Below are 22,174 nucleotides of genomic sequence, written 5' to 3' on the forward strand. Positions count from 1 at the left end.
TTCTGTAAAAAAGCTTTTTCTTCTTCACTTATTTGGTCACTCCACATTTCAAATCATCTTAAAAAATAACAGATGGAAATACTCTAAAATGTTAGCAGTGGTTCTCAAATGTCCTAAATTACCTGTGACTTTTATTTTTTTCATACTTTGTGTAGGTTAATTACTTAACCTCTCTGTGCTCCATTTTCTTCATCTGTCTAATGGAGATACTATACAATATACTTTGGGATTTTTTTTGGTAAGGATTAAATGATATGATATGTTTGAAATTGTACTTGGCCCATAATAAGCTTTATACTAGCTAATATTTATTATTAACACTTTTCCCTATTTTCTTGGAATAGCCACAGATTACTGTTTAACACAAAATTTATTTTTAACACTGTTCCTAAGGTATTATAAAAATGTTTTTTATTTTGAAACTAATGCTTATTGTATAAAATTGAAAAAATACATAAAAGCATATAGAAAATAAATGCCACCGAATATATAATGTGATTATAAATGGCAAATTATGAACCTTACTTGGACAAGGATTTTAACTATAATTTTTAAATTCTAAGTGAACAAATTTATTAAAGTTTTCATTGCATCAAGGTCAGAAGAAATCATCTGATGTTTTCCAGCCTGATTCAGAGATAGTTGTCTTAATAACATAACTTTTAAAAGGTGTTATTCAGTTTATATGCAGTCTTTCAGGATGGAATGTTTGTATGGTATCACAAAGAGCTGAAAATAAAAACCACATGTTTGTTGAATCTTACCCTTTCCTTCCCAAGTTACTGCATTTCACATCTGTGTTAAAGGTGCTTGCTAACTAACACTTGCCTTATACATCTTTTCAAACAGTTCTTCTCCAGATAAAAGGAAAGAATCTGAGGTGTCTGTGTTCTTTCCAAGTGGCGGGCTGGTGGAGAGTGTCAGCATGTGCTTACAGACTCAACCAACAGAGGGCGCCAATGACCCGGAAACGTCAGGGGAACCAAAAATAGAGCAAGTAATGCAACCCCTGCCACATGGACCATCAGAAAACCAGAGAATTTATCAGGATTTACTGGTAAGAAAATGTAGAGCTTTTCATCTTTTGTGAGATGTTTATTTAGTATAGTGCATACTAAACTTTTCCTAGATTTAAGCTGATTGAGAGCATGAAATAAAAATATTTTTCCTAATTAACAGTATTATCGTTTGTCTCTTTTAGCTGTTCACAAATTATGGTATTCAGTATTTCACTATAAACATGCCAGTCATCGGGTACTTAGCCAGAAGAAAAATCTTAGTTTTAAAATGTGTTCCTGTTATGCCAAGTTCAAATTAAAGTTAGTACTAGAGAAGAAACAAGAGTTTGTAGGAAGTGTGAAAAGTGGAAAATAGTGAGATATTTATCATAATATTTAATGATTTCAGTTCAAATAAGCAGATATTTATTAAATATTTAGCTTAGTGTAAGGAAGTGAGCTATGTAAAATGGATAATATGAAGATGAGTATGACAATTTATGCTCTTGAAAACTCAGAAAAGATATCATATGGCATAAGTTCAAGTCTTGCCTGTTCCATTTCTGATCTAGCTCCCTGCTAATGCTCCTGGGAAAGCAATGGAGGATGGCCCAGATGCTTGGGCCCCTGTACCCATGCAGGAGACCCAGAAGAAGCTCTTGGCTCCTGGTTTCAGTCTGGCCCAGCCCTGCCCATTGTGACCATTTGGGGAGAGAATCAGCAAATGGGAGATCTCTCCCTCTCTCTTTCTATGTCTCTCCCTCTCTCTGTTTAACTCTTTCAAATAAATAAAATAAACCTTTTTTAAAAAATGGATGAAATCATTGGGATGGGCTTCTTTCATTAAAACTCCACAATACTTGCAAATATACCTGACAGCTTGTGTAATTTGACATGATATTATTTTGGGGGGCTGGCATTGTGGTTAAGTGTCTGCTTACAAGTCCTAGCTACATTGGTCCCATCTAGCTTCCTGCTAACACACCTGGGAAGGCAATAGAATATGACCCAAGAACTTGAGCCCTGTCATCCACATGGGAGACCAGGATGGAGTTTCTGGCTCTTAATTTTGACCTGGCCTGGACCTGGCTATTGAAACCTTTTGGGCAGTGCAACAGTGAATCAAAGATCTCTCTCTGTCTCTCATATTCTGTCTGTCACCCTGCCATTCAAATAACCAAATACACCTTTAAAAAAAAGTTGAAATCGTGGACAGAATCCGGTGCCCTGACCGGGACTAAACCTGGGGTGCCAGCGCCGCAAGGCGGAGGATTAACCTAGTGAGCCGCGGCACCGGCCTGAATAGTGGTTTTAAAGTGTGTATTTTTCTTTTCTTCAGGGCCAAGTAAACCATCTATTAAGTAGCTCCTCCAAAGAAACTGAGCAGCCATCTGCCAAAGCAGTAATCATTAACCACGAATGTACCAGAACCCAAAATGTTTACCATACAAAGAAGAAAAAGCGTGATTCAGGACTGGTAGACAAAGATTGTGTCCTTAATGCAACTCTTAAGCAGCTAAGAAGCCTTGGAGTAAAAATTGATTCTCCCACTAAAGTGAAGAAAAATGCACATAAAGTGGATCATGCCAGGTAACTTAAAAATTCATTTCAAAAGACTAACACATTTTAAATGTGTTGCAGCAGTATGGTGAGAAATTGTGTCAGCTTGTGCTTTAGTTCATGTGACTGATTGTTTTATTCAGGATGGAGAAAAAAGTTGCATATATGAGTGATTTGAGAGGTACTGTAGGATGTCGACTGAGTAGAGATGGCAACAGCATACTTTGGAAAAGAGAAATGAGTTTTATTGGCAGTGTCTGAAAAGACTTTCTGGTGGTGATAGTGTCTACACCAGCAGCTGGGTATTTAGTTAGGTGTTTTTGCTATCATAAAAGCAAAAATATTCCTTTTTCTAGGAATACGTGCAAGGTCATGCCCTTCTGTTCATATTTCTCTTCACTGAAGGCGACCTCAGCACATACTTGTTAAAAAGAGGATAAAGTCTGGAAATTATATTATTTAAGGCTAGCATGTTTTTTTTTTTTATTGTTGTTTTCCAATTAGAAAAGTAATACAGATTCATAGTTTAGAAAACAGTTGAACAATACAGAAGTATATAAGATACAATGCAAAAGTCCCCACTCCCCAAACTCCTCAGTCTGACTTCTCTACAGTTACTTTTCTTACCTGTTACTTTTGTATTCTTCTAGAAATGTTCTGTGAAACTTCAGATATCCTATGTGTGTGTTAAGTTATGTGATCTTTTTAACTTATTTTATGTTGAATACTTGTAGGCATATATTGTTTTTCTCTTAAATTTAAATGTCTGCATAATATTTGTTGTACCCATGTACTATACTACATTGAACCCTGGTACTCTGTTAATGGATGAATGTCTTATTTGTTAATTTCAAACAGTGCTAAGTGAACATTATTGTACAGGTACTTGGGAAGTATCTTTGTAAGGTAAATTCCTGGGTAGGCAGGATCAAAGGGTATGTGCATTTAAAGCTTTAGATATTACATCATTCACCAAATAGTTATACCAATGTATGTTCCCACTGTGCTGTAGAGAATGAGACCAGCTTTTTGCTGCTGCAAGACAGAGGCTGGGTGACCTTTGCTGGAAGGCACCAGTTGCCCTGGTAACTCTGGAACCCTTCAGTTCTGGTCTGGCTCCCCTGGGAGAGTAGTTTTTAGATACTGTATTTCTTCACCATGGTCATCCTATGTTAATGTCTTCAGTGTGAGACATTGAAATTAATAAATTTTAGTATATAATTAACTTCATTTGTTTTCTAAGTATCTAAAATGATATAAAAATAAAGTCCTTTTGATGTGTCAGTGTGGGGTAGTCAGATTGTTTTAATCAAGATTTTGTTCTCATCATTGAAATGATTTATATTATAAATTTGTACTATCTAAATTATATATACTCATGATTTAACCTAGAAAATGAAAAAAAGAGTCATCTCAACTAGTAACATGCAAAAAACATCACTTTTGCCATACGTGTAATTTTATTTTTTCTTAATATAACATGATAAAACAGGTTTTTGTAAGGTATACTCATTTTTTCAAATTTCCATTATTGGGGTGGGTATTTGGCTCAGCAGTTGTTGCCACTTGGAATGCCCATATCCCATATTGGACTGCTTGCTTCGAGTCCTTGTTCTTGCACTTCTGATCCAGCTTCTAGCTAATACACACTCTGAGAGGAAGCAGATGATGGCTTAAGTACTTGGGTCCCTATCACCCACATGGAAGACCACCAAGATAGAGTTCCAGACTCCTGGCTTCATCCTGGCCCAACCCTAACTGTTGCAAGCATTTGGATAGTAAACCAGCAGATGGGAGATCTCTGTCTCACTGCCTTTCAAAAAAATTAAAATAAAAAATAAGATAATTTTGATTATGTATGAATTAAAATTCATATACACTCAGATAGGATTTTGGTTCCATATAAGATAATTTTCTCAAGGAAATGAAAGCAGATGCAAAAGGAATTCAATTCTCAGATCTAAAAGAATTCTCAGTTCAAAAATCAATATATTAAATATTTCTGTAGAGGTGTAAGTTGGCAAACATTTTAAGTAATATTAGTTATATCTTCATTTGGAAATTTAAAAAACATATGATATAGGGGCCAGCACCTTGGCGTAGCAGGTAAAGCTGCTGCCTGCAATGCCGGCATCCCATATGGACACCAGTTAGAGTCCTGGCTGCTCCACTTCCTATCCAGTTCATTGCTGTGTCCTGGGAAAGCAGTAGAAGATGGCCCAAGTCTTTGGGCCCCTGCACCTGCATGGGAGACCAGAAAAAATCTCCTGGCTCTTGGCTTTAGATCAGTGCATCCCTGGCCATTGTGGCCATCTGGGAAGTGAACCAGCGTATGGAAGACCTCTCTCTCTCTCTCTCTCTCTCTCTCTCTCTCTCTCTCTCTCTGCGTAACTCTGACTTATAAGTAAATCTTTAAAAAGACAAAACATATAATATAGTATAAACTGTTGCTTAGGAAATAGAAGTTACTTGTTTTATTTCCATTATCAAAGAAATTAAGCTTATTCTGGAAATTTTAGAACAGAAAAAAATCATTCTTATCTATTGAACTCAACTATTATTAAAATTTTGCTTATATATTTCTTTTCAGTCTTTTTCTTAAATAATTCTACCAGCAACTGTTTATTGAGTGCTTGTAGTGTTTCAGAACTGCTAAAATTTTATGCAGCACTATTTCATTTCATCCTTCAACTAAACTATGTGGTAGATACTATTATTCCTGTTTTATAACTGGGGAAGCTGCACCTCAGGGAAATTAAGTGCTATTTTACCCAAGACGTCACAGCTGTGATTTTTTTTTTAAAAGATTTTTTTTTTTAATCTATTTATTTGAAAGAGTTACACAGAGAAAGAGAGGCAGAGAGAGAGGTCTTCCATCCGCTGGTTCGCTCCCCAGTTGGCTGCAATGGCAGGAGCTGCACTGATCAGGAGCCAGGAGCTTCCTCCGGGCCCCCCACATGGGTGCAGGGGCCCAATGACTTGGGCCAACCTTCACTGCCCTCCCAGGCCACAGCAGAGAGCCACATAGGAAGTGGAGCAGCCAGGACTAGAACCAGCGCCCTTATGGGATGCTGGCACTGCAGGTGGCAGCTTCACCCTCTACGCCACAGTGTGATTTTTAAAACCACTCTTCTCTAGTTCCAAAGCCCAGTTTTAAAATAAAAAATATACTTGCTCTGCTGCCTTCCTGCTTATGTGCAGCTTCGTGATGACAGTTGATGGGGTGTATATTTTACTGCTTTGTGTTTCAGCTGTGCTGTCCATGCATGTGCACACACAAAGAAACTTTTTGGGTATCTATTTAAATAAGTGTGTTCCCCAAGTTATTGTGACCCTTTGTAAGCATCCTGTTTAGTGGAGATATAATATTGCATTGAATGGACATAACATTTGTTTACCTAGCCCTTCTCTCTGGTCAGAACTGAGAGAAGTGACTTGTCAGATTGCTTGCAGTTTCTGTCTTAAATGTTGCTATGATAAACACCTTTTGCAAGTGTTGTGATTTTCAGTTTTAGTATTAGTTGCTGAAGAATAGTCTTGGACATGGCAAGACTAAGTCAAAATGGAATGAACAGTTTAAAACTGTTGCTAAGTGGCTTCCTTTTTTACTTTTGTTAATTTTTACTTATTTGAAAGGCAGAGAGAGAGAGAGAGAGAGAAACAGCCAGATCATCATCTGCTGATTCAATCCCTAAATGCCCACAACAGCCAGGTCTAGGCCAGGCCAAAGCCAGGAGCCAGAAACTTGATCCAGGTCTTCCACATGAGTGACAGGTAACCAAGTACTTGAGTCGTTACCTGCTGTCTCCTGGGAGTACAAATTAGGAGGAAACTGGATCAGATGTGTGACCAGAACATGAACCCAGGCACTGCTAAATGGGATGCAGGCATCCGAGTAGCATCTCAAGTGCTGTACCAAGCCCTGGCCCCTAAATTACTTTCTCACAGAGTAAGGTTTTGCATTCCTGTTAGCTCTATATATTAGCATTTCACCAGTACTTTCACTTCAGCAAATGTGTATTGAGCTTCTGCTATGAGCCAGCTATGAGAAATTGCATAATAACTTAGTAAAAACTCCCTTGCTCTCATAGAGCTTGCAGTCAGTGGGAAAGACACACAGATACAGTCGATTATAAAGTGTTCTGTTAGCTGTTATGAAAAGGAAGGCTGTAGTGTGCTAGAGAGGTACACAGGAAAGGTCACTAACATTGGCAGTATTTTCATACTGTATAACCCAATGTAAAATATAAAAAACCCTTAAATTTTTGAAAATTTATCTTATCATATGTTCAATACATTAATATTTAATGTTATTAAATATTAAATTATTAAATCAAAATTGATTAAAAAGGAAACTGCACAGACACTATTTCTCTAACATACAAGAAATTATTTTTCACATGTTAGTGATTTTAGTGCAACTTGCCTGCTTTTTTTTGTTTTTGTTTTTTTTGTTTTTGTTTTTGTTTTTCGACAGGAAGAGTGGACAGTGAGAGAGAGAGACAGAGAGAAAGGTCTTCCTTTTTCCGTTGGTTCACCCCCTAATGGCTGCTGCAGCTGGCGCTGATCTGAAGCCAGGAGCCAGGTGCTTCCTCCTGGTCTCCTATGCGGGTGCAGGGCCCAAGCACTTGGGCCATCCTCCACTGCACTCCCTGGCCACAGCAGAGAGCTGGACTGGAAGAGGGGCAACCGGGACAGAATCCGGTGCCCCGACCGGGACTAGAACCCGGGGTGCCAGCACTGCAGGCGGAGGATTAGCCAAGTGAGCCGCACCGCTGGCCGCCTGCTTTTGACATATGTGAAGGTCTTTGCCTTTACTTTTATCTGGGATGGATTTTTTTACCTTTCTGCTTGCCAGAGTTCTTATCCTTCAAAGCTGAACTCAGATGTCATGCACTTTTTTGAGGTTTTCTGGACCTCTCAGAGACTTGATATTTTGTTCTCTCAGAACACCTGTCCTAATAGATGCTAGCATGTGCTTGTGACAGTCTGGTAAGATTGTAAGAATTATATACCAGTCCCCTTACTATCCATGGAGGATAGGTTGCAGGAACTCCCTGCCCAGGATACCCCAACCCATGAATGCTCATATCCCTTATAAAATGTCATAATATTCATATAACTAACACACATCCTCTTGAATACTCTAAGTTATCTCTAGATTATTTGTAATACTTAATATAAATGCTATATGAATAGTTGTTACACTATATTATATATAGGGAGGAATGACAGGAACACAAGTCTGTATATATTAGTACAGGAGCATTTTTTTCCTGAATATTTTTTGGTCTGTGGTTGGTTGAATCCAAGGATGCAGCACCATGGATGCAGAAGGCTGGCTGTAGCTGTGAGTTCTGTGTATCCCACATTTAATGGGCCTTCAATGAGTTATTTGCTAAATGAATGAAATCCCAACCACTTAAGTCATCACTAAAGTTTGTAATGAACATTCATTTTTGTTATCTCTGTAATATTGTTGTCGGTATTTATGAATTTGTATTGTTAGAATTTTAGACACATTTTCCTATAGAAACAGTATTACAAGTGATAGGCTAGGCATTCCAGGAAAAGTAATCTTTTTTCCTCTGATCCTATAAACCAGCAATCTTTTACCATTTTGTCTGTGTTAAAATTCCTTTTGTGTTCCCATTCTAGACTCCAGGAGCACATACTCCTACCAGAAGAGTAGCTGAGGCAGGGGAAAGAAGAATTTTTTCTGTTCTCCTCTTCCAGAACATTGCAGAGAGTAAGAGGATCCAGAGGTAGGAAGGCAGGGGAAGAAGGCCCCAGACATAACACGAAATTGTACAGGAGATGGAGATCTGGCAGCAACCTCTACCTGTAGGTTTCCAACTTGGAGTGACCATTGGAATTCAAAATATATCTTCAACAGTCTCTCTGAGTGATTCCTGACTCTCTCTTATTGGTTGAAAAAATAGGAGATATGGCTGGCACCACGGCTCACTAGGCTAATCCTCTGCCTGCAACGCCGGCACCCCAGATTCTAGTCCCGGTCAGAGCGCCGGATTCTGTCCCGGTCGCTCCTCTTCCAGTCCAGCTCTCTGCTGTGGCCAGGGAGTGCAGTGGAGGATGGCCCAAGTGCTTGGGCCCTGCACCCACATGGGAGACCAGGAGAAGCACCTGGCTCCTGGCTTTGGATCAGTGGTGTGCTGGCCGCAGCAGCCATTAAGGGGTGAACCAACGGCAAAGGAAGACCTTTCTATCTGTCTCTCTCTCTCTCTCACTGTCCACTCTGCCTGGAAAAAAAAAAAAAAAAAGTAGGAGATAACTAATCTGGAATCAGGACAATAAATTAAGGGTGATTTTCATCTTTAAGTAAATTGGAACAATTTTGAGCTTTCCTTAGTTGTTGGCATGTGACTGTTTTACACAGACTTATTCATGGACTTTGATCATCATTTTGTGACTACACATCTAATGAGATTCCAACAGAATATTTATGCTCAAGGCTTTTAGGATTTGATTAGTGGAGTGACCTCTTTTTGCTTTTCATCTTAATTACACTCAAGTTCATAAGCTTTGGTTCTGAGTAATACTGGTGGGCTTTACTTTCAAAGTAGTAGTGTTCTATCCCCACCTCCCAGTTGAAACTAGTGAGCTAAAGTAGACAAGAAAGCGTGAAGAAGCTTCCTAACTGGTACTGACTGCTTCATGGATCTTTATATTTTATCATTGACCTAATTAAAACTAGTCTTCTTCTAAATAGCATTTTTAACTAGAAGTCTTCATTTGCTTTTATTAAATCATTTTCATTAATATTATCTGTAGGTACTATACTTACATCTTTTTTTAAATGTACAAGTTTTCTCATTTGATATGCAAATTGCTTATCATTTTGAGGACATGGGCAAAAAAAAAGTAGAAAAAGCCTATTCAAAAAGTATTGTGACTCTGAATATTATCATAAAAGGATCCTGTTTAGTGGGCAGCTTTGTGATGCAGACATCACATGTTGGAGTGCTGGTTCAAGCCCCAGCTGCTCCGCTGCTGATCCAGCTCCCTAATGATGTGCCTGGGAAAGCCACAGCAGATGACCCAGTACTTGCTGCCTGCAGTGCTAGATCCCATATGGGAGAAGAGAACCAGTTCAAGCAGCTGCTCCACTTCCCATCCAGCTCCCTGCTTATGTGCTTGGGAAAGCAGTGGAGGATGGCCCAAGTACTTGGACCCCTGCTCAAATGTGAGAAACTCAGAGTTCCTGGCTCCTGGCTCTGGCCTAGCCCAGCCCTGGTCACTGCAGCCATTTGGGGAGTGAACCAGCAGATTGAAGATCTCTCTCTCTCCTTTCTCTTTGTAACTCTGCCTTTCAAATAAATAAATCTTTTAAAACAAAACAAAGATTGATTTATTTGACCAGCAGAATTAGAGAAAGAAAGAGATCTTCCATTTGCTAGTTCACTCCCCAAATACCTACAACAGCCAGGGCTGAGCTAGTTGAAGTTAGGAGTCAGGAGCTTCAACCGGGTCTCCCACGTGGATGCAGGGGCCCAAGGACTTGGACTATTCTCCGTTGCTTTTCTAGGTATGTTAGCAGAGAGCTGAATTGGAAGTGGAACATCCAGGGCTGGAACTGGCTCCCATATGGGATGCCAGCATTACAGGGTGGCTTAATTTACTGCACTGCAACACCAGCCCCATTTACCAACATTTGTACTGTTGTATCATCAAATGTTTGATTTTATTTTTGTGTTTTACCTTACACTTAGTATTAGCTCATCTTTCATTGTATTTGGGGTTAATAGTTGCAAATCAAATGACTCATGGCATTATTGAATCACATTTGTGGCCTTATATTTGTTCTTAAAATCATGACTGATGTACAAATTTAGGAAATGAATTTGTGTCCACTTTTAGTTTTTACAAATCATGGAATACCTTCAGTTTATCATATGTATTACTCAAATATGTATCTGGATCAAGACTTAGAGTGCTCAGATAAAAAACACTGTGAGCTCTAAGCTGAAGACCTTTCTACTTCTGTAGAATAGAGCACATTTAGAATGGTATTATTTATTATAAAATAAAGTAGACAGGCATTTGGCACAGCGGTTAAGATGACTCTCGGGACATCAGCGTCCCCTATCCGAGTGCCTCGGTTGGCGTTCCAGCTTTTTGCAAATGTACAACCTGGGAGGCAGCAGTTGATGGCTCAAGTGCTTGGTTCCTTTCCATCCACATGAGGGACTCAGATTGAGTTTGGACTCCCCAGTTTGGGCATGGCTCAGCCCCAGCGTTTTCAGGCATCTGGGGAGTGAACCAGCAGATGAAGATCCCTGTGTCTGCCTTTCAAATAAATGGAGGGGAAAATAAGGTAAATAATGAATGATTGCTTTGTGTTTTTCAGTGTGTTGGCATGCATCAGCCCAGAAGCAGTGATCTCCGGATTAAACTACATGTCACTTGCTAATGTTGGCATGAGTGGTTTAAGCCCCAATGGTGTGGATTTAAGCATGGAGGCAAATGCTATAGCTCTGAAATACTTAAATGAAAATCAGCTGTCACAACTATCTCTTACTCGATCAAACCAAAATAATTGTGACTCATCATTCAGCCTTCTACATATTAATACAGACAGAAGCACAGTGGGGCTGAGTTTAATCTCACCAAACAACATGTCATTTGCAACCAAAAAATACATGAAGAGATACGGACTCATACAAAGCAGTGACAACAGTGAAGATGAGGAGGACCCTCCCAATGGTGCGGACGGCAAGAGTGAACCCACGCTGATGCAGAATCTCACATCCACACCCGAACAACTCGGTCGTCAGAAAGAGCCTTCCAGGAATGCCTGGGAAGTAGGGAATTGTCACAACTGTGAAGCTGTGAGCACCCACACAGATATGCCAGTGCTGAGAAATATTACAAACACAGTTGTAGAGCAGAACGCAAACCAGCCATCGAGTGAAAACCCAGATTTCTTATTAAAGAAACTTAAACCAAGTCCTGCAGTGAACCTCCGAACTGGAAAAGCAGAGTTCACTCACCATCCTGAGAAGGAAAACAAGAGGGAAGCTCCACTGTTCCCTGCAAGTTCGCAGCCCTCTGAGACTTTAAAGCAGATGAATAGCATGAATTCAGTAGGCACCTTCTTAGATGTGAAGCGGCTCAGACAGCTGCCCAAGCTATTTTAAACCTTTAATTCCCTGCCCTGTGATAGGAAGCCCAGAGCCTTTTGGTAGTTTTGAGATTCCTAGTCATTGTAGGAGTCAGTCTGTCTCTTGGTAGCTGCCGATTGCAAAGGGCTGAACAGGTGACCTGATTGTCTGTGGGAAGGCTAAGTTGGTCCGTCGGAGCTGTTCTCCATCTTGCACCTTTAAACCAACCAACCCTGAGATCAGTTACTTCGACAAACTTAGGTGAACAGACACCACGCAGCTCTGAATATGCACTCTCTCATCGGGAGGTTTTAAGAAGCGAGTCCGTTTTCCCAGCAGGTTGCATCTCTGCATCTGCTCAGTGGCACTGAAAGAGCATGAAATTATCATGACCTGGGCTAAATGAGCAAAATCCACCCTTCTGGAGTGTAAGGGAAAGAGTTATTTTTGAAAATAACTTAAAATGTTTTATACAGGGAATGTATTTCCTCTTAATTAAGATGTATTTGTTAAACTCTGCGGAAATAAAACTTCTGCAGTCAGATGGGTTGATGTTAATGTAGCATTTTAAACAGAGCACTGGCTACCACAGGATGAGAAAATTATTGGGTATGAGTGTGTTTTATAAAGTGAGTTTTTCAAATACCTTAATATTTTTAATAGAACTTAATAAAAAGTCTTCCTTTGTTCTCTGCTGTAATTGATCCTTCTCTGCCTTTTGTTTTAAGCTCCCCAAAATAATATAGAATGTTCAGGTTTACCCCTCACCTGGTACCCCTCATTGATAATATTTGATGTAATCATAGTACATTATCAAAACCACAAAATTGACATTGGGAATGATAATAATAACTAAAGCACAGACTTCGAAGGTTCACAAGTTTTACAAATATTTATTTACTGTTTGATGTATTGCTCTGTGAAACTGACAGATTCTCCTACCACCACCATCAGCATCACCACAAACACCTCATGCACTCGTAAAACACACCCTTCCTCCCGGCTCCTTCACCCCCAACAACACGTGATCCATTCTTCATCACTGACTCGTGTCATTTTGAGAATGTCATATAAATGGAATCATATCGTGTATGGCTTTCTGAAATTGGCTATATTCACTCAGCAAAACATTTGGAGATCCATCCAAGGTGTTGAATATATGAAACAGTTCTTTTCTCCCCCTCCCACCTTGTTTAAGATTTAAGTTTTGAGGCTGGTGTTGTGGCGCAGCTGGTTAAAGCCCTGGCCCGAAGCGCCAGCAGCCTATATGGGCACCAGTTCTGGTCCTAGCTGCTCCTCTTCCGATCCTCTTCTGTTCCAGCTCTCATCTTTGGCCTGGGATAGCAGAAGATGGCCCAAGTCCTTGGGCCCCTGCGCCCATGTGGGAGACCCGGAGGAGGCTCTTGGCTCGACTTCAGATCGGCTCAGCTCTGGCTGTTGCAGCCATCTGGGGAGTAAACCAGCGGATGGAAGACCTCCTCTCTCTGTAACTCTGTCTTTCAAATAAATAAGAATAAATCTTTAAAAAAAAAGGTTTAAGTTTTAAGTGATTTATTTCTGGATGTAATTGAAAAAGTCCCCTTTCATTTGAGAGGAAAACTTTTCTGCCAAAACTAAGATGTGATTACCATACATAAAAGTTTTATATGTATATAAAAAAACATTTATTTATATAAATAAACCACAACCAGCACTGTGGTTTAGTAGGCTAAGCCTGGCTGCTGTGCCAGCATCTCAAATAGGCGCTGGTTTGTGTCCTGGCTGCTCCTCTTTTCTGATCCAGCTCTCTGCTTATGGCCTGGGAAGGCAGTAGAAGATGGCCCAAGTACTTGGGCTCCTGCACCTGCGTGGGATACCCGGAAGAAGCCCCTGGCTTCGGATCAGCCCAGCTCCAGCCATTGTGATCATTTGGGGAGTAAACCTTCAGAGGGTTCACACTCTCTCTCTCTAACTGTCCCTCTCAGATAAATAAGTAAATCTTTAAAAAGTTTTCTATGTAATCTGAAAGCTGTGGATTTGGGATTTCTAAACACTTTTCCATTCCAGTTGTCACTTTTTGAGACAATAAGGATAAAACAATCTATAGTTAGTAAGCAGATGTATAGTAACCTAGTGTCATGTGCTCTTCTGTGCCCCCTGGGACTAGGCCATACATCTTTGCTACATTGTTGCTCTTTTCAAGTTAAAATTAAGATATGGCCATGGCAATGGTGATGTCTTTCCCTTTGTTTCTTTGCACACTGTTGGAGGCTTTAGTTATTTTAAAAGCATGAAATATATATCCATATTTCACTGAAGTAGATTTAAGTAAGGGAATTGTCTATACCACTTCAGGTGTGTTCTGCTTAAGGTTAGCCCTCAGTATTTCACTCAAGAAGTGAGCATAGTACAGTTTATATTGCACACTATCGTAAAACCAGTCAATGTGATGGGATCAACTGAGCCTCATCAGTTGTCTTCCTTATCACTAGGAACTCTGTAACCTGTGTACCAAATAAGAATCCAAGTGAGCAATGAATACTGAACCTGAGGCTTTTTAGACAAAATCTGATTCGGTTACTTGGTTGTCACACCTAAGTTAAGGCCTCTGATAAGATGATTAAGTATTTTGGGGGACTGAATTTAGACTGCAGATTAATTGAATAAAACATGTCTTTCTACTAAACACTTGCCAGGACAAGAGAGACTACCAATGAAAGCTACTCTAGAAAGTTCTCCAAAAAGAATGGTTCACTATGGCAAGTTATTTGGCAAATTAGTTGCTATGATAGCTTTTAGATATCATTGGAAAATACATTAGTACTGAGAAAATTGGATTTAAAAATTTTCGAGACGTTTGCCCCTCAAGTGACATTTATCTGAATTTTTGTCATCCAGTCCCACAGAGCACTGTTTATAAGATACGTGTGAGCCAGCGCCGTGGCTCAATAGGCTAATCCTCTGCCTGTGGTGCCGGCACCCTGGGTTCTAGTCCCTGTCGGGGCACCGGATTCTGTCCCGGTTGCTCCTCTGCTGGTCCAGCTCTCTGCTGTGGCCCGGGAAGGCAGTGGAGGATGGCCCAAGTGCTTGGGCCCTGCACCCCATGGGAGACCAGGAGAAGCACCTGGCTCCTGCCTTCGGATCAGCGCAATGCACCGGCCGCAGCATGCTAGTCGCGGCAAAAGGAAGACCTTTCTATCTGTCTCTCTCTCTCACTGTCCACTGTGTCAAAAAAAAAAAAAAAGACACGTGTGATGGGCAGGTGCTGTGGTGTAGCTGGTGGAGCCACTGCTTGAGGTACTGGCATCCCAGATGGGCACCAATTTGAGTCCTGGCTGCTCTACTTCTGATCCAGCTGCATGCTAATGTGCCAGAGAAAGCAGTGGAAGATGGCCCAAGTGCTTGGGCCCTTGCACCCACATAGGAGACCTGGAGGAAGATTATGGCTCCTGGCTTCGAATTCACCTAGCTCTGACCATTGGCAGCTGTTTGGGGAGTGAACAGCAGATGGAAGATCTGTCTCCTTCCCTCCCTCTCTGTAACTAACTTTCAAATAAATATTTTATAAAAAATAAAGACACATGAGTCCTTCTAGTGAAATACATCGGTGATAGAGCTCCTATTACCTAACTTGTAGGAGACAAACCCATTAGCCTAGGGTCCCAGCCAGTTAGCAGCTCACCCCCACCCCCCACGCCTTCACCAGGCATCCCTTCACTCAACCTCTAAGCCCCTGGCTGGTTAATTTAAATCAACAATCACTCTATCTCGCTTGTCCTCTGCCTTACCCACACCCTGTGCTAAGCCTCACAAAAGTGGGTGTAGACAGATGCAGCCTTGTAAAGTCTGTAAAGACTAGGAAAACAGGTCCACCCAGGAAACATCACAACCTTCTGAGTATGATGAAAGGCCAGTGTGGGGCGGCGTGGCACGGCAGGGTAAGCCGCCATGGAGGATGCCTGCACCCCATATCCGAGCACCAGTTTGAGCTCCAGCTACTGAGCTTCCCATTAAGCTTCCTGCTGATGTGCCTGCAAAGTCAGCTGATGATGGCTCAAGCACTTGAATCCCTGCTACCCACGTGAGACCCAGATGGACTTCCTGGCTTTAGCCTGGCCCAGCCCTGGCTGTCAGGGGCATTTGGGGAGTGAACCAGCAGATGAGATATCTCTCTGTCACTCTGCCTTTCAAATACATAACCAAATCTTGAAAAAAAAAAAAAAAAGGAAAAAGCCAATGAGTGCTCCAGATCCAGGAGCCACAGCAGTGTCCCCATGCTGGTCCCCTCTTGTTTGGACTTAACCTGCCTTAGTTCACTTAAGTCATTGGCTCCTGCGAGAGGAGGGCCTTAGGGGGTAACATTCCCAAGGAAGAGACTACCAGCGTTTGAAGCTGGCTGTGTAACTCCAGGGCTGAGTGCAGACCTGAGGACTCCAGGAAGAGCGCCTGCAAGAAGTGGCTCTGAGCTGAATGACTTGAAATACCGTGCTGTCCTCCAAGCTCTCCTACTCTCCTTTCCTTCAGGAAGGGTGCCGTGCCCATTAGCCAGGGGCAGAAGCTCCTGTTTGTTCCCCCAAGTCCTGCAGTAGCCAGATCTGGCTTTGTTCCTGTGAAAGGATTCATTGCGGTGGTTTGGTTTTTGTTTTTGTTTTTTGACAGGCAGAGTGGACAGTGAGAGAGAGAGACAGAGAAAGGTCTTCCTTTACCGTTGGTTCACCCTCCAATGGCTGCCACGGCCGGCACACCGCACTAATCTGAAGCCAGGATCCAGATGCTTCTCCTGGTCCCCCATGTGGGTGCAGGACCCAAGGACCTGGGCCATCCTCCACTGCACTCCCGGGCCACAGCAGAGAGCTGGACCGGAAGAAGGGCAACTGGGACAGAATCCGGCGCCCCAACCGGGACTAGAACCCGGGGTGCCGGCACCGCAGGCGGAGGATTAGCCTATTGAGCCACGGTGCTGGCCTCATTGCGGTGGTTTGTATGATGTGCTGAGCAGTTACTGAGCCTAGATTCTCAGGGCTCCGGGAGATGAGAGGAACAGATGTCCCTCTGTGCACTTCTTTAGGCATTGCTCATGAGGACAGAACCAAGCTTCCTAGGTGAATGGAGAGGCCCTCACTTGCAGTGCCAATGTCAGGAAAGAGTTTGCCAACTGCATCACGTTTCCCAAAGCGTTTTCCCACATAGTTTCTCAGAATCCTCGCAGCTGAAGCCTGACTGCAACAGGATGGCAGCGCCACGAGCCCCTTTCTACGGGTGATGGAACAGACACAAGGAACATATAGCTGTCCGAAGTCAAGACTCTTGGAGCCATACTCTCAGGACTCCAGCCTAGTCTTCCCGCCCAGCATCCGGTCCAGTAGCAGCTGCTCCCTCCAGCCCTTCCTCTCCATACCAGCACCGTTTTTCACACCCAACCATTCAACAGGTGAATCATGATGATCCTGCTGGCGTCTGAGCTACATGCTGAGCATGAAATGATACAGGAAGAAAAACAGGCCTGGTAGGAACTCAATCTAATGCAAACGGCAGCATTACAGTCAGATAAAGTGCTCGTCATAGAAGTAGGGAACGTGAGAACATCAGAGAAGCAGGTGAAGCCGCTGCTTGCAGGCGCTGGTGTGCCGTATCAGAATGCTAGTGACAAGTCCTGGATGCTCAGCTTCCACTCCAGCTTCTTGCTAATGCGCTTGGGTCCCTGCCACCCATGTGGGAGACCAAGATGGTGTTCCTGGTTCCTGGCTTTAGCCTAGCCCAGCCCTGGCTGTTGTGGCCATTTGGAGAGCAAATGAGCCGAGGGAAGATCTCCCCCTCTGTCTGTGTTACTCTACCTTTCAAATAAATGAATCTAAAAATGTTTTTAGGAAAAGCTGGGAGGAAGGTTATTTTGAGGACATTCTAGGACATTTCAGAAGCAATAGGGAGAAAAGGTGGGGAGGAAGGGAGGTTTCTGACAGAGGGAGCGATTTGTGCAAAAGCAGGGAGCCATGAATCAGGATGGCATCGGCGGAGGAGGCCGGGGCCAGGGAACTACAGATAGGAAAGAGAGAGAGTAGAAAGAACACCACATTAGGAGTGAGCAGCGATTGGGTGCCCACTGTCTCTGCCCCACACTGTGACAGTCTCCGCCGGCAGGGGTGGGCCCCCGGCTGCACAAACGGGGCATGCGCAGCGGAGGGCCGGGCTTCCTGCAGCCCAGAGCCCGGGGTTGGCCCGGAACCGCTGTGGGGAATCCCGCAGGCGGGGTGAGGAATGTCTGATGTTAATGTTACTGTTCTGTAGTGTTTAATTCACTTCAGGGTGAAAAAGGAAAACGGGAATTCGGTGCTCCCCACCGAAACGCTGGCTGGTTTGTCTGAAGGACTCTTTCTGCACCTCTGAATTCCTGTGATTAGAGCGTTCAAAGTCCCTGCTTTAAAGGAGCTCAAGTTTCTGCGGAGGAAAAACATAAAACACAGCAAACGGCGCGTGAGGGCTTGAAAGCCGGGGTGATGCTCCCTATCTCTTCCTCTGCACTGCCCTGCCCGGAAGCGTCTGGGGCACCGGGAACATCCTCAGAGGAAATCCTGCTCTCCGGCTTCCTGCTGGAGGCTCACTCCAGGAAAAGGATGGATTTGGGGAGAGCTCTGTGTCCTGCCTCTTGGCAGGAGGTTTTGGGCCACGAGGGCAGGGGGTCGAATGAAAAACACAATGGAAGGGATGACATCAGGTATCCACGGGTGTCAGGGCTGCAGGGCCTCAGAAGTCACTGGGTGCCCATTGTACACGTGAGGCAACTGGCTCCCAAAGAGAAGAAGGGGTTTGCTCCAGCTCCTATGATGGGGTAAGCAGAGAGCTGGGACTGGAACCCGGGACGCTAGCCTCCAATCACGCCATCCTGTGCCGAGGTATTTGAGTCCGGAGGTTAGATTGTAAGCAGTCAAACTCAGGCCGTCCCTGTTCCCCTGGATAGGCCACAAAAGAAAGCAACGCAAACACCCACACTCACACATTTTTTTTTAGATTATTTATTTATTTGAGAGAGTTGCAGACAGAGAGAGGGAGAAACAGAGAGGTCTTCCATCCGCTAGTTCACTCCCCAAATGGCTGCAATGGCTGGAGCTGGCCTGATACAAAGCCAGGAACCAGGATCTTCTTCTGGGTCTCCCACATGGGTGCAGGGACCCAAGGACTTGGGCCATCTTCCACTACTTTCCCAGGCCATAGCAGAGAGCTGGATGAGAAGAGGTACAGCCGGGACTTGAACCAGTGCTCATATGGATGCTGGTGCAGCAGATGGAGGCTTAACCCACTGCCACAGTGCCAGCCCCAAGACCAATTCTTAACCTTTGCTGAACACCCCTGCTGTGACCCAAGTCTGTTAGGCTGGTTAGCCTACTTGCTCCTCACAGCAACTCCACGAAGTAGATACTTTTATTATCCCCTTTTCATAGAGCAGAAGTAGGAAAAGGAGAAATTGAGTAATGTGCCCCAAGGCCAGGCAGCCAATACCGGGAGCCAGCACTCTGGCTCCGGAGCCCATGCTGTTAACCTGAGCGCCAGAGCAGGCATACCCACCCCGTGGGGCAGCAGACATGCAGGTGTAAAGCCCAGCGTCACACGGGGAGGTCAGTGCTGACGCTGCGGTTTGAGGGCCGTGTCCTCTCCCTCTCTGTTTTCTCCTCTTTCTCCCTTGGGGGCAGAGGGAAAGCGTGTGCTACAGCCCTCAAAGCCCCGTTCCCACATGGTGAGGCAGTGCCAGGTCTCAGCCACCTGTTGGGAGGGCACCGCTGAGTCCCCCCGATGGGGGAGCGCTCCGGACCCCCAACACCACCCCCGAGGGGCTGCCTACCCTGCAAGAGACTGTCCTTGCAGATGAGGAGCGGCCGTCCCTCCGCACCCCCCCGCGTCAGGGCCTGCATTTCCTCGCCCCTCACAAGGGCCTTGCAGGGTGCACTTTCACACTTCTCAAGGAGCAGGAGGGCGGGTCGGAGCCGCTTCCTCCAAGTTCACGGCCCAGGTTCCTGCCAGGCGGTTTTGCGTTACCTCAGTTTTCCTCCAGCTGCCTCTGTCCCGTTTGCGGTGCTCCTGCCCACGCACCGGCCCCACGCACCCTCCGCCTCCGCCTCCGGGCTTTTGCACTTGCTGTTGTTCCTTCCTACTCAAGCCCTGTCACTCAAGCAGATGATGCCAGTGTCACAAGTCTTGTGTGAGCCTTGCCTGCCACAAAAGCCAACACATACACACACACACACACACATGCATATACACACATACAAGCACATACACACAAACACACATACACACATACAGACTCAGCTTCTGGGTTTCCAAAACACTTTGCATACCTCCTTCTAGCAGTGTTTTTTTTTTTTTTTAAGTTTTATTTACTTATTTGAAAGAGTCACAGACAGAGACGGGGAGAGAGAGAGAGATAGAGAGAGAGAGGGAGAATCTTCCATCCTCCGGTTCACTTTCCAGATGGTTGCAAAGACCGGGGCTGGGCCAGGCCATCACTGGGAGCCAGGAGTTTCATCCAGGTCTCCCATATGGGTGGCAGAGCCCCAAACACTTGGGCCATCTTCCAGTGCTTTCCCAGGCCATTAGCAGGGAGCTGGATTGGAAGAGGAGCAGCCAGGACACAAGCCGGTGGCTTTACCCGCTATTCCACATTGCTGGCCCCTCTAGCAGTGTCGATTAAGCTGTGCCATAATTCTCCACTGTGCCCATCTCCTCCATCTCAGTGTCCCTGGGTTTGTGTATAGGGCCTGCTGTGGAGTAGAGGCTCCTAATAAAAAACTGGTAGCTCTGTGTATTGAGTGCTGCAGGGCACCATGCCTAACGCTTTATTATCCAAGGGGACTAATGGGACTAAAAGGTCATTTTGTTCTGGGGCAGGAAGATTTGGGGATCCATGCGTAGTTTTACATCCTTCACATTTCCATGAACTTGTTGAAGGCCCTTCGTCTGCTCAGAGCCTTCCCCGAGCAGCTGGGAGCCCTGTGTTGTCTTCACCGTGGTTTTAGCGACAGGGAAAGGGCGGCACAGAAAGTGCATGTAACTCGCTTAGGGTCTCAGCTACTGCCGAGGAGTGGCCTGGCAGTCAGTCAGTTGTATGTCCTAGGCCTTACTGTGAGGCTCTGTCCCGCGAGGTGGGGGCTGGGCTGAGCACCCAGCACCCGGGGGCCTCCTGCCGCAGCTTCGCCTTGTAACTCAGAGCTGCCTAGCAGTGCTCCGGGGGCCCGAGTCCCTGCTCCGTTTTATGAAGCCTGTGCACCTCCTTAACAGTCCCTTCCCTTTCTACTCTCTTACACACACACACACACACACACACACACCCAGCCCCTGCCTCGCAGAACCAGCTCTGGACTGTCTGAGCCACCGTGAGCAATGTGGCGAGCGATTCGGGGTGCCCCGTGTCCACGGGGGACTGGGGCAGAGCTGGAGCGTCAGTGAGATCCTGAGTGGAGAGGCCACAGTGGTGGGTGAGAGACTGATTAAAGCAGCGACAGGGCAGGAGGCAGGAAAGAGGAGCAGATTCAGAGAGAGAGGGGGGAGGGGAGGGCCAGAGATAAAGGGCACAGAGGGATCCTGTGGTCCCCCCACCCCGGGAAACTGGGGGTCAGAGGAAGCAGTGGCTCCACTTCCTGGCAGATGTCTCTGTCACTCATCTCAAGGCCGTCAGCTCGGTTGCCTCCTCTCCCCAGATCGTTCCTTGCGGCCGCGTGCTGGGCCCTGAGTGGTTAAGAAGGTGGAGGGCCACACGTGGTGCGGGGAGGGCAGTGTCCCTGGTCAGGGACGTTTTCCTGGACGATGTACGATCAGGGCAGAGCTTGATTGACTGAAGCATGGTTTATATACAGTGAAACAGACTCGTTGTAGTGTCTAGTTTATTGAGCTTTGACAAGGGCATACACGTGCAAACAAGATACGGTAAGACAGAAGATTCCCGGGGCCGGCGCCATGGCTCACTTGGTTAATCCTCCACCTGCGGCGCCGGCATCCCATATGGGCACCAGGTTCTAGTCCCGGTTGCTCCTCTTCCAGTCCAGCTTTCTGCTGTGGCCCAGGGGGCAGTGAAGGATAGCCCAAGTGCTTGGGCCCTGCACCTGCATGGGAGACCAGGAAGAAGCACCTGGCTCCTGGCTTCGGATTGGCATAGCTCCAGCCATAGCGGCCATTTGGGGGGTGAACCAATGGAAGGAGGACCTTTCTCTCTCTCTCTCTCACTGTCTGTAACTCTACCTGTCAAAAAAAAAAAAAAAAGGTTTAAAAAAAAAGATAGAGAATTCTCTTCCCCCGGAAAGCTGCCCTGGGCCTCTGCAGGCTGGCCCGGCTCGCGGTGCCCCTGACCTGCACCCTGCCCTTAGACCTTGGCCTTGCCTTTCCCAGAGGCTCACGGAAGTGGAACCACACACCGCACTCTGTTTCCGAGCTGCATTCCTGCAGGCAGCAGTGGCCGGCTTCTTTTTTATTGCTGAGAAGTATTTTGTTTTGTAACTGTGCTGCCAGGTGTTTACCCGTTCACTGGTT

At 44.8% G+C, this 22,174-nt stretch overlaps 1 protein-coding gene across 11 annotated transcripts in view; it reads left to right on the top strand.

The window, feature by feature from the left end:
- Window positions 1-13,212, top strand: part of STIL (STIL centriolar assembly protein) — a 69,411-nt gene extending 56,199 nt beyond the window's left edge. For 7 of the 11 annotated variants that reach the window (XM_089300724.1, XM_051856491.3, XM_089300729.1 and 4 more), the window contains 3 exons: window positions 850-1,057; window positions 2,338-2,588; window positions 10,927-13,212. In XM_089300724.1, coding sequence (XP_089156850.1) covers window positions 850-1,057; window positions 2,338-2,588; window positions 10,927-11,716 — 1,249 coding nt within the window. In that variant the 3' untranslated portion in view covers window positions 11,717-13,212. Of the gene's footprint in view, window positions 1-849; window positions 1,058-2,337; window positions 2,589-8,216; window positions 8,324-10,926 lie in introns of all 11 variants that reach the window. The other 4 variants (XM_089300726.1, XM_089300728.1, XR_016211042.1 and 1 more) reach the window with 3 other exon arrangements.
- Window positions 13,213-22,174: the final 8,962 nt, after the last annotated feature.

The sequence above is a fragment of the Oryctolagus cuniculus genome, chromosome 7 (genome assembly GCF_051225735.1).
Source record: "Oryctolagus cuniculus isolate XC-2025 breed Fujian yellow rabbit chromosome 7, ASM5122573v1, whole genome shotgun sequence".
Taxonomy (NCBI): Eukaryota; Metazoa; Chordata; class Mammalia; order Lagomorpha; family Leporidae; genus Oryctolagus; species Oryctolagus cuniculus.